We start from the raw sequence: 12,348 nt of genomic DNA on the forward strand, positions 1-12,348 counted from the left end.
ATAGAGGTGCGCCTGGGTGGCTCAGTTGGTTGAGCAACTGCCTTCCGCTCGGGTCATGATCTCAGAGTCCTGGGATCGAGCCCTGCTTTGGGCTCCCTGCTCCACGGGAAGCCTGCTTCTCCCTCTCCCACTCCCCCTGCTTGTGTTCCCTCTCTCGCTGTCTCTCTGTCTGTCAAATAAATAAAATCTTAAAAATAAATAAATAAATAAATAAATAAATAAGGCAGGTTGTTTTTCAAAATATTCAAATCAATGAATTTCCTATGTAATATTAAATATAATGAAAAAAAGGATCAATTCATAGCAGCAACCTAAAATGTAAACTGTCTAGGGATAAAGTGTTTTAAAAAATGTATAAGATCCACTGTGCAACCTTGAAGAAGATATGAAAAAGTGCAGAAGAATTTTATGTTCCTGATTAGGAAGACAATACTTATAACAGTGACAGTTTTCTATAAACATACTCTATAAATGTAACAAAATCCAAGTGAACAAATAAATGTAAGTCAATCCCAATCCAACCTGAATGAAGTTTTTTAAAACCTTCAGTGATACTTGTTATGCATGTATCTTTATATACAATAGCATATTCATTTAGGATACATTCTTATAAATAGATTTACTAGGTCAGATATATACAAATTTACTTAGGTTTTTAATGTATATGATCAGGTTATTCACAAGAAAAATGGATGTCCGATTAAGGCTTTCATGAGTCAACCTTGCCTTCTCATTCTTTTCAATCTCTTCAGTTTTTTAAGTGTAACTACTGTTACCTGTTTCTTTTGCCTTTTTTCCTACTACTAGGAAGCTTCCTAAGCTTATTAACCATCTTAGTTCTCTTTTTTGTGTGTGATATGCCTCTCCATACAAACTTTCCTATTTTTCTAACTAAACATTACCTTTTATTTTAAAGATTTTATGTATTTATTTGAGAGCGAGAGAGAGCACAAGCAGCGGGAGCGGCAGGTAGAGGGAGAGGGAGAAAAACAGGCTTTCTGCCCCCTGAGTGGAGCGGAGAGCCCCGCAGGGCTCAATCTCAGGACCCTGGGATCCTGACCTGAGCTGAAAGCAGATGCTAACTGAATGAGCCACCCAGGCGCCCCTAAACATTACTTTTCAGTAGCTTATACATGAAGCTTATCGTATATTATTTGCCTCTAATAAATGTAACTATATCCTTTCAAAATGTCTTGCTCTTTTTTAAACACTTGGGATTTGAAACTTACAAGGGTGCATTTCTTTTTTATTGGTGTGTTACCTTTAAATTTATATACTTAAATGAATTTAGTTTGTTCCTTTTTGTAGATATAATGGTGGTTGAATCCTCCTGAGACTAAAAATTAACAGTTCAGAAGTTGGCTGTTTCAGTGCTATAGATAAGCACTGACAGAATGGTAATGAGGCAGGGGAGAAGTGGAGCGACACGAGGGGTAATGGGAGGTAGCATCCCCGGGGGTTGTTGTCAATGAGCACAGGGACACTTGGGCTGTGGCTCAAGCAACAGGTAAGAGAGGTGGCTGCGCTCTGTAGAAGGTGTGGTACTGAGTTCAAACTGAGACATTTTAAATTGGGGTGGTGACTTATTTATTATATATGAGGCTGCAGTTCAGCCGGAGATCCAGGTTGGATAAAGATGTGGGAGACTTCAACATAAGGTGGTAAGTGATGGTAAGTGAAGGAAGTACGGGGAGTGGGAGAGGGAAAAGAGAAATGCTTAAGATCTATGTCAGTCCCTACGGCGTTTGATTTTATTCAGTTTCCCACTACTATTTGAATTTCTGTATGCAAATTAGTGTAATTATCTAATGTGTTTAAGTCATCTTTCCAATGTAGCCATGACAGAACTATATTTTATAATATGCATATATAACAAATGCTTATTAAGTTATAGTTAATAAGTTCATCTAAAAACTACACATGGCATCAAAGATGTGCCAGCTTTGAGGCATAATATATAAAGTTACATTTTACCAACTCCAGATATAGAGAACCATCACTCCTCATAATATAAAAGTCCTTTCTACCATGACACATACCATGCATACCTAAGTATAAAATGCATTTATTCTCTAATATTGATTTCGATGTGATTTATTTATAATCACTTCTTATAAAAATTCATTACCTTCAATGTAGCATCTATTAAGAATTTAAAATTTTTTTCATGGATACTGATTAAACTTTTTAAAGAATGTTAGTAGAACTCTATTATATATTTATTTTTTTTAAGTTTTTTTTTTATTTATTTGACAGGGAGAGACACAGCGAGAGAGGGAACACAAGCAGGGGGAGTGGGAGAGGGAGAAGCAGGCTTCCTGCCGAGCAGGGAGCCCGATGCGGGGCTCGATCCCAGGATCCCGGGATCACGACCTGAGCCAAAGGTGGACGCCTAATGACTGAGACACCCAGGCGCCCCTATTTTATATATTTAAAATGAGATTTAAAAGTGATATTTTCTTTCACTTTTTACTTCTTAAAATACACATTTTTTTTCTTATTTTTACCTATCAATCTTATGGAAAAATAACAGAAAGAAGCTACTGATCCTACTTGATATTCCCTGAGAACACTGAAATGAAATCTTTAGGAAGATAGAAGAGAGAAAGAAATTCTCCAATTCTGCTTCAGAAGTAATACAATAAAGATTAGTGTAATCTATAGCTCACTAATTTAAGAAAATCTTCCAAACTCAATTCATTTTAATATTGTAACAAAAGAATTCCCTTTAATTTAGTGTAGCTTAACTTAAAATGTAAGATTTTTCAGGTATTCTTCCTAAATTCAAAATTTTTTTAAAAACCAGAAAAATACAGATATCACGCATCCTTTCCCCTCCACCCCTGGCACATACTCATTTTGTACCCCACAGAAATTCAGAAATGTGCTGGAGTCTGTGCCTCGATGTTTCAAACCCATCTCATTTTTGGGCCTTCTCCTTCCCCGACCCAAGTACAATGAACAGAATTTGGCTGTTCTTTCTTCCTACCAGTTTTCCACACTTTCTTATGGTTTTTCAATTTCATCTTATGCAGAACATTTTTAGTTATCTTTTCTTAATGTCCAGTCATGGTTGTAGCCAAGTCTTCAGAGATGTTCACACCATTATTTCAGTGATTTTAAACTCATTCTAACTACTTTCAATTCTTTGGGCTATTCAAACCAATACTGGCGAAAGTTCTAAGTAGGTCTCAGCTTTCCTCCAAGTCCTCTTTCTTATTCTATGTCACAGACCCACTTCCCTTTGAAGTGGATTGATGGAAAAAAGGATCTGAGCCTTTAGAATCTCAAAAGGTATAAGAATGAAGCTTTCTTGGAGATAATATAAATCGTGGCATAAACATTTTGGGGCCAGGTGACACTCTTTCCTCTCAAACAGAGAAACTAAGTTTTTCCTACTCTGTAGGAAATAATTCATAGATAATGAGCTTCTCATTAAGGTTAAAATACGGGGAGCTTTTGAAGTGATGTATCAAAATGTGCTTCAAATGTAGTTTAGTTAAACACACTTATGAGTGGCTCTGCCTGTACCGAACCCAGAAGCTTCAGAGATAAATGAATAGTTTTTATGCTAATGATGTTTAGTAATACTAATGGTATTACTAAGCAATAATTACTAACACATATATATTTACTGTGTACCAAATACTGGAGTAAATATTTTAAATAGACACTAAAGGAATCTGCTCTCAGAGTAGAATTTATGACACTGCTGCCTACATTGATAACCTCACAGATATTAAGTCTTATTTTTACATGCGTTTCTTTCTCATCCAATATATTCAAAATCACATTAATGTCATCTGCCTTTTGAGCCCTGTGTTGTTGGCACCCCAGTATGAACTGAATGGAGATTTTATCTGGGGACACAGTATCCATGTTCCCATAAAAAGGTATTTCTACTGCCTCTGAGAAGGTTTCTTCTTCATATATAATGAAACCATCAAGAGCCAGCTTGAAAGCATACGTGGACTATCTCAAGCTCATGGGCAAAACACCGCAATCCAAGCTTGGCTTCCTCCCTAACAAGCAAAGTGGGGTTTGAGATCAGCCTATTTAGGGCTGCCTACATTGAGCTGATGACTTAAAGTTAGAACTTTATGGGAACTTTAAATGCCTTGCAGTTTATTATTTTTTAAAAGATTTATTCATTTATTTTAGAGGGGGGGAGGGGCCATGGGAGAAGGGACAGAGAATCTCGAGCAGACTCCCTCTGAGCATGGAGCCAGACTCAGGGCTCCATCTCACCACCCTGAGGTCACTACCTGAGCTGAAATCAAGAGTTGGATGCTCAACCAACTTCGCCACCGAGGCGCATCAAATGCCTTGCAGTTTAGAAGTGGTAATTATCATTTTCTCCAGCAATGACTAAAAGGCCTGTGTATGGAAGGAATCCCTTTTCCCCTTTATTAAAATTTTGTCTTACTGAGGCCTCAGCCCATGCTGAGGTCTTCCAATGGCCCAGGTACATATCTGAGACCGGCATCTGTATAATTCAAAATCAAGCTACCGCAGCCTAAACCCTCCATCCCTGATCGTTTGGCAGGCTTCCTTACAGCCATCTTCTTTGCTGAGGCCAGTGAGACGGGGATTTGCTTGCAAGGCTAAGAGCAGCTAGTGTGTGCTGAGGGCCCTTGTAGGGCTAACATTTGGTTGGACCTCTCTGAATATCTTAGTCCTCTAAGGACTGTGCCTTTGCAGTTTCTGTTGGCGAAGATAACCAGCAACTTTATAACAACCTGGACAATATACCATCTAGTGTATTTTTCAATAACTCCATGAAAACACACAGCAACTCATCCTTAGGCAGAGCCACCATAAACGATAATGATCACCAAGACGAAAACACCATGTGGCCCGTGCCTTAGATCTTCAGCCTTGTACCCAAGTCAACATTTAAAAAACAATTTGTAAAGAAGAAGAAGAAGAAGCTGATCCACACATTAAAACACATGAACCACACTCCCCAATTATGCTCCATTTCTATTTCTTATCAATCTGGCTCTGTCTAGATTCTGACCTTCTCCTGAATTGAACTTCTCCACCCAAAGTACAAGACACTTCCACAGGGACAGGCCTTTTTACCAGACACTGGAAAAGCAGAGCCGAATATATGCTCTTTGGAGGCAGCCCAGCTCGTAAAGGAAAGGAGTGAGAGAGTGGGCTGGGTGGCTTTCACATCTTCCAATTTCTCCTCCCAAACTCTTGGGCCAAAAAACTAAGAGTGTTACAATAAAGAGGTTTCCAGCATATACAGGCAAATTAGGAAGGAGTAATTTCTTCCATAATTATTATTACATACCAGATAAACCTTATTTTGAATACATTCTGTAACTGGTTTAAACACATTTGATTTGTAAAATAACTTAAAAGAAAATATTGCTATTCTTGAGCATATTAAGACTTAAAATATGACTTGATAAATTAGAGGATTCTTCTGATGAGTAGATCAGGCTATCAATTGTACATACAAATTGGTGTTCATTAAAAAAAAATTGTTCTACTCAAATTACTCTCCACTGACAAATAATGACTTAGAAAGCATTTACTTTATTGTTTAAAAAAGTAAAATTCACAAATTGCCCATATTTAAAGAGATGACTGCTTACCATATACTTACTGGTTTCCAATTATGGAAGGAGTAAGTCATGGGAATAAAAGGCACAGCATAAGGGATTCAGTCAGTGATACTGTAATAGCTATCAAATGATAATGGACAGAGAACTAAATAAAATGGTATTGTACACAGTTGTTGGGAAGCTCCCACATTTCTCCTCATGGTGACCCTCTCTTCTTGTCTAGTTCCTTTGCTTCCATGATCCCTCTTCAACATACGTCTATCAAGTACCCACTATGTGTTAGACAAATGCTGTTCCCTACATTGCCCAGGTCCCCAGTGTGGCAGTGCTGGGTACAATTCTTTAGACCGCTGTCTCATTCCTTCTCAGGACTAACTGTTGGGAAGGATCTCATCATCTAATTCATTATGAAGTACTACATATCCTGGATAGGTTAACCTACTACTCAGTACCAGAGTTTTCACTTCACATATGTAAATATGCCTTAACCCAAAAGGATGAATTCGTACCTTCATCCAACAAGAGGTAACTTTTCTTAAGATGCCTTTCTACTTTTCTTCAAACCAAAAACCTCTTTCAAACCACGACAGTCACCTACTCTTGAGATAGAACGCTGCTTGCTATATTGTGCTGTCTTTTCCTAGATACTAAGGGAAGTACGGGTTCATATGGTGATAAATATATTCTCTATTACATTTATATTGAGCTGGTCCATTTGTTATTATCACTGTCTGCACCACAGAATTGTGAGAAATGCATTGTAGAAGTTGGAAACTAATAAACTGACATGGTTTTCAAATTGCCTTAAAATTATTCCAGGATATTCCTAACTTCATTCATTATGCACAAATTTGTGCTAGTTGTTCTGTATATAAAATGTGACTGATTTATTGAGAGCTTATCCTGAGATGTTTAAAATGAATACTACATAATGTCTGTCTTTCTTTGAACCAGAAGCTGAAGCTAATTTTATGCTGAAAATTCATCCTCTGAAGAAATACCCTGTGGATCTTTATTATCTGGTTGATGTCTCGGCATCAATGCACAATAATATTGAAAAATTAAATTCCGTTGGAAATGATTTATCTAGAAAAATGGCATATTTTTCCCGTGATTTCCGCCTTGGATTTGGCTCCTATGTTGATAAAACAGTTTCACCATACATTAGCATCCACCCAGAAAGGATTCATAATCAATGCAGGTATCTAGGGGTTGATGTGGACTTCATAATACCAAATTAAATTTTTTCTTATAAAATCTCTCTTTGTTTTTATATAAAGGACTCACTAAATTTTATATTTTTGTTTTATTAAGTGAGAAATGAAAATATTTGGAGAGGAGGTATGTTCCTATCTGAAAACTTATGAGATTATGTGTAGCTTGGATTTTTTATTTTGTTTTTTTCAAATATCACTCAGTTTCATCACCAAAAACCCACAAGTAATATTAGTAATTTTGGATAAACCCCCAATATTCAGGCCACCATGCATATAAATACCTGTTTGAGAATTCTGTATGTGTCCTTTTTGATGGCTCCAAATTTGTTAAATTAAGGTTTGTCAAATTTAAAATACTTAACATTGCCAGTACTGCAACTATCTTTACATTACTCTGTAGTGATTATGTTTATAATTATGTTGCCTAAGATGTGACTTCAAAGAAAGTTCAGCTAGGACATGAAGGGTAGTCGGAAAGAGGAGAATTTGTCTGATTTCTGGAAAGAGCCCCTTTTCTTATCATTTTGAAAGTCTGATTCTAAAGAGCATATGCTGCACTATGAAACAAGAACTAACCTTAAAAATACAAGTTTCTCAGACAGTATCTTAATTAACCTGTTGAGTTCTCAGAGAGAAATGTGTTCAGTTCTTCCTTAATATAACATTTCATTTTAACATCATCTTCTTTCCTACTTCCATGAATTGCCAAGATCACTTTACAGTACACACTCTCATCTACCAAAACAGCTCTGCTAACTGTTGGAATGAATACATCTCCTCATGGAGCTTCATGTTCCTTCTCCCTAAGCATGCATGTGCCTGAGGAATGATTCTCACTTCTTGGGACATCATGGCAGTCTCAAAACAATTTTAATAAACTCTGATTGTTCATCAATAACTTCACACCAAGCAACGCTTTAAAAAGTTAGCACAATATTTTTAAATATCCAGCAATAGTATAATATTTTCACTAAATTCCTAAAAACAGTTCCCCAAAAGTGTTTTTCAGCTGTCCCATGGTCAAATACGATAGGAAATCACTGCAAATTCTTACCTCCTCTTAAAAATTAACCATGTATATTAGCATAATAAAAGCTCTTTTATTATGTCCTTTTATTAAGTCCTATATTAAACATGCTTAATCTTCTTTAGTTTTTGGACACCAAACCATTATATTCCTATTTCCTACTTGCAAAGAAATATCCACCAATATTGAACTTTTCTTTGATTTTATAAAGTACAGATTTTCTCTAATAAAATTACCTTGGCAAAAAAATATATATATATTTATGTTTACATAAACATAAATATTTAATATATAAATATAAAATATATAAATATGTTTATATTTTATATATATTTATATCTTATATACTTATATGTTTATTTTTATATATGTATATTCTTTTCTTACACCAAACCACACAATTTAACTGTGAATAGTATTTTGAATCTTTGAATGAAGCATAGCAAAACAGAATTTGCATTTCTTCTTTTCCCATATAGTGACTACAATTTAGACTGCATGCCTCCTCATGGATACATCCATGTGCTATCTTTGACGGAGAACATTACTGAGTTTGAAAAAGCGGTTCACAGACAAAAGATCTCTGGAAATATAGATACACCTGAAGGAGGTTTTGATGCCATGCTTCAGGCCGCTGTCTGTGAGGTAAGAAGTTTCCCATTATCGAGTTTTTGCTCAGATGCAAAATTCTCTAGAATTTAAGATTTTTATTTTCTCTTTAATTTATAGAGTGAAAACATAATATAGAAGAATACATTCTTCTAATGCTTATTCCTCACCCATGTTATTCATTTTGGTATGTGTTCAGGACAGAGGGGCTAAATTGGAAGAGGGTTATAAATAGGAAAATATGAAAGGGAAAAAATAACTTATGCACTTGGAAAATCTTTTCCAAAAGAGTACTCTTTTCACTCACCACTTTCCAAGGAAGAGCCTGAAATAGCCTGTTTTTCTACCCACATTGTGTTGGGTGCTCTGCACTTCGTTAACTTGGCTTGTTCTTTCTCTGGGGAAACACCAGAGATCTCTAGCTGGGAGTTGGTGCAGTCAAACGGCTGTGGTAAAACAGAGGATATACAAATAAAAGTCAGTGCTATTTAGGAAACAGCATTGTATTTATGCACTTCATTCCAGCCTGACTTAATGTTTGTTAAACTCGAACTTAGTGTTTCTTGAGATAAAGACCACAGTACAGATCTATGTTATTGTACAAGATCTAATTACATGTTTATTTTAAGAGTCATATTGGATGGCGAAAAGAAGCTAAAAGATTGCTGCTGGTGATGACAGATCAGACATCTCATCTTGCTCTTGATAGCAAATTGGCAGGCATAGTGGTGCCAAATGACGGAAACTGCCATCTGAAAAACAACATCTACGTCAGATCGACAAGCATGGTAATGTAGCAAAAGCTTCTTAGTCATTATGACTCTTTTGGCTAAAGTGTAAGTTTAAATTGGCAATTCAGCTGTTTTTGTACAAAGGAATTACCTAAACAAGCATGATACAGAGTCAGGATAAACCATGAGAGAGAAGTTATGGAATAACGCAATCTATAAATGCTGATTGATATAAGGCTAAAACACCTTAACAACATCTAGTAGCTAACTCTCTGATATGCTAAAAAGGTCAAAATGAAAGTGATACAAGAGCTTACTTTTTATGCAAGTGAAGAACTTTAAAAGCAAATATATATATATACACATATACACACACACACACACACACACACACACATACACACACACATACATTTTAGTTCTGCAGAGTTGGTATCTAAAAACATACTAAGAATTGGTAAGAAAAGGATATTTGGCCTGAAGAATCCTCACAGTATAATAGGTAGAACTAAATAGAGACTAAGAAAAAAAAAAGAGTAAAAACAAGGCCAGCTGTCAATATTCTGGACCTCACTCCTTCCCTCTGAAGCTTATCTATATTTAGGGGCTCTTTTTTTATATCAGTGGATATCTGGATTGCTTCCTGAGGGTTAGCTTCAGTTCTGAATCATATACTTAATACAATCGCCTAGAAACCACGTCTTTCCCAGCATTAGCTATAACTTTATGTGCGGAAGATCAACTGTATAAAGCATCAATTATTTCTGATGGAAACTATTTATACAGAATGTTAGGACAAAATCTTTCAAACTTTCTCAGATCTTGGTACCTTAGTGTCTAAATAATTTTTTCCTCTGGTTTTCATATGCAAAAAAAAAAAATCTGACAGTTCTGTTATTAACTAGTTAGGTCCAAGTAACTTAACTATTAAGAACAGAGTAACCAGTTAAAAAATAATATACATGAATCATCAAAAAAATACATATATGTGTATATATATGTCATTCTTAGTAATGAACTTACTAATAGGAACTTCCCAAGCATTAGAATCAGACTGGACATCACCACACTCATTTCCTGTTCCACATTGATTTTCATGCTGCCCAGTTTTGCAAAGATATGATGTCATCCAAAGGAACAGGGCCAAATGTAATCTTAAAACCGCAAACTACCTCCAGCTAGGAGTTCATGGCTACCTGACAGATGCCAAATTATCACTTTAACAATTAACGATATTTCAGGGCACTCTGGTGGCTGTACAAGGGCACCAAGGCACCTCATGCCCAGTTTGGGAATTGCAATATTAGAAGCATATACATTGTGCTGAAATTTGTGTGGTTCCATGAGTCAAGTTTAAAGAGTTTAAATTTACTTAATCTGGGACATTTTACCAGACTTACTGCAAATCTAGAGGAACAAGTGTGTTACTGCATAGAACAAATTCAACCTTTGGTTGGTTTAGCCTCTTGATAGCAGCCTCAAAATTTAAAGATTTTAAAAGGTAACTGGAGTTTGATTTTTAAATTTTGGGAATTGGAATTATTCCAACAGTCTTTCCCTTTGCTAATTCTCTTCTATTCAGCCACATTTCACTTTGGTAGACCCCCCCACTTTAATTTAGTCATTTCTTATCTTTCCTTCCTTTTTTTTTAACCTTTTTAAATTGAGATAGAGTTCTAATTATTTACCAGGGAGTGGAGGAGTCAAGAGGAACTATTCTATTGTGAGACAAGGAGAAGCTTTTTTTTTTTTATAGAAAAAATAATAATCACATTTTCTCAAATTGCAGTGCATTATCCTTTTGAATTTTTGCCAAGTCCCTGAAATCATGTCTTTATAACTGTATTTTAGAGGGTACTGTTGTACTCTAGGAAAGATTCCTTATGGCAAAGAAATGTTCTCATAATTTTAGACATAGGCCATGCCATATAACCTTATGGAAATAAATTATAATTCTGGTAGAATTTTACACAGCGTTTGGGCTCTTATGACATCAGGAATTTGGACAATCTATCATGAACTTCATTAACCTTCTTGAACATTGTTCCACCCACTTGAAAGAATGAAACTTCCACATGTCACTGATGTTTATTGAGTAAACCAAGGAGCAGTGTGTTTGTTAACACCTTAGAAGAATATTTGTATCTCATTTATCCCAGGTCTTTGTTTTAAGGGATCCTCTTCCTAAGAATTCTCATTCCCTTCATTTCCAGGGATACTGCCCTAAAACAAAAGAAGTTGAAGCATTTTGATTGATCCCTGGACTATGCATTTATATCTGCAAGATGTGCTACTGCTCTGAAACTTCCTATATCCAAAGCTACCCTGAACCTGACTCTAAGCACATTTACCTGCTTATTTTAAAATGATCTCCTATTTGGCCATTATAGAGGAATTTAAGAAGGTATAAGTTAGACAAGCAATCAAACACTTCGCTTCCCAGCTTTATCTCCAGCAGCCAATACCAGTAATGTCGAATGCTATCTGAGCTTTTTGGTCTAAGACTCTGGTTGTTTTATTTATAAAAGGAAATAACTGATAAAAGACCTTTTACGTGACTAAATTACATGGGCCAGAGTTCTACTATTTGTACACATAGCTATTTCATGAGGGTCAATGTGAATTCCAGAATAATAACTACCTTTATTAACTGAAACCACTATAGAAAACACTGCATAGGGGCGCCTGGGTGGCTCAGTCGTTAAGTGTCTGCCTTCCGCTCAGGTCATGATCCCAGGGTCCTGGGATCGAGCCCCGCATCAGGCTCCCTGCTCAGCGGGAGGCCTGCTTCTCCCTCTCCCACTCCCACTCCCCCTGCTTGTGTTCCCTCTCTCGCTGTGTCTCTCTCTGTCAAATAAATAAATAAAATCTTAAAAAAAAAAAAAAAAAAGAAAACACTGCATACACTATCGAATTTATCTTCACAGCAACTCTGTAGGGTGGTCATAATTATCCTTAAAAACAAAACAAAACAAAACAGAAAAACTGAGAGTAGAAGTCCTTAAGTAAGTTTACTAAGGACAGAGAGCTAAAAAGTTAATAAGCAGCAGAGCTGGGGCTCAATCCAGTTCAATCTTACATTAAAATCTTTGCCACAATGTCTCAAGGGAAAAGTACAAGAGATAGAGTGCTGAAGTCCTTGGCATAATTTCTGCTCTAATTTCCTGGTTGCAGTCTTACTTATT

General features: G+C 36.1%; 1 protein-coding gene across 2 annotated transcripts in view; it reads left to right on the plus strand.

Moving 5' to 3' along the window:
• The window catches only part of ITGB8 (integrin subunit beta 8), a 77,255-nt gene that overhangs the window by 37,100 nt on the left and 27,807 nt on the right, over positions 1-12,348 (plus strand). The window contains exons 2-5 of one of the 2 annotated variants that reach the window (XM_036113149.2): positions 5,949-6,104; positions 6,534-6,780; positions 8,303-8,468; positions 9,062-9,220. In XM_036113149.2, the coding sequence (XP_035969042.1) occupies positions 6,077-6,104; positions 6,534-6,780; positions 8,303-8,468; positions 9,062-9,220 (600 nt within the window). In that variant the 5' untranslated portion in view covers positions 5,949-6,076. The remainder of the gene's footprint in view (positions 1-5,948; positions 6,105-6,533; positions 6,781-8,302; positions 8,469-9,061; positions 9,221-12,348) is intronic. The other variant, XM_036113147.2, reaches the window with a different exon arrangement.

The sequence above is a fragment of the Halichoerus grypus genome, chromosome 12 (genome assembly GCF_964656455.1).
Source record: "Halichoerus grypus chromosome 12, mHalGry1.hap1.1, whole genome shotgun sequence".
Lineage (NCBI taxonomy): Eukaryota > Metazoa > Chordata > Mammalia > Carnivora > Phocidae > Halichoerus > Halichoerus grypus.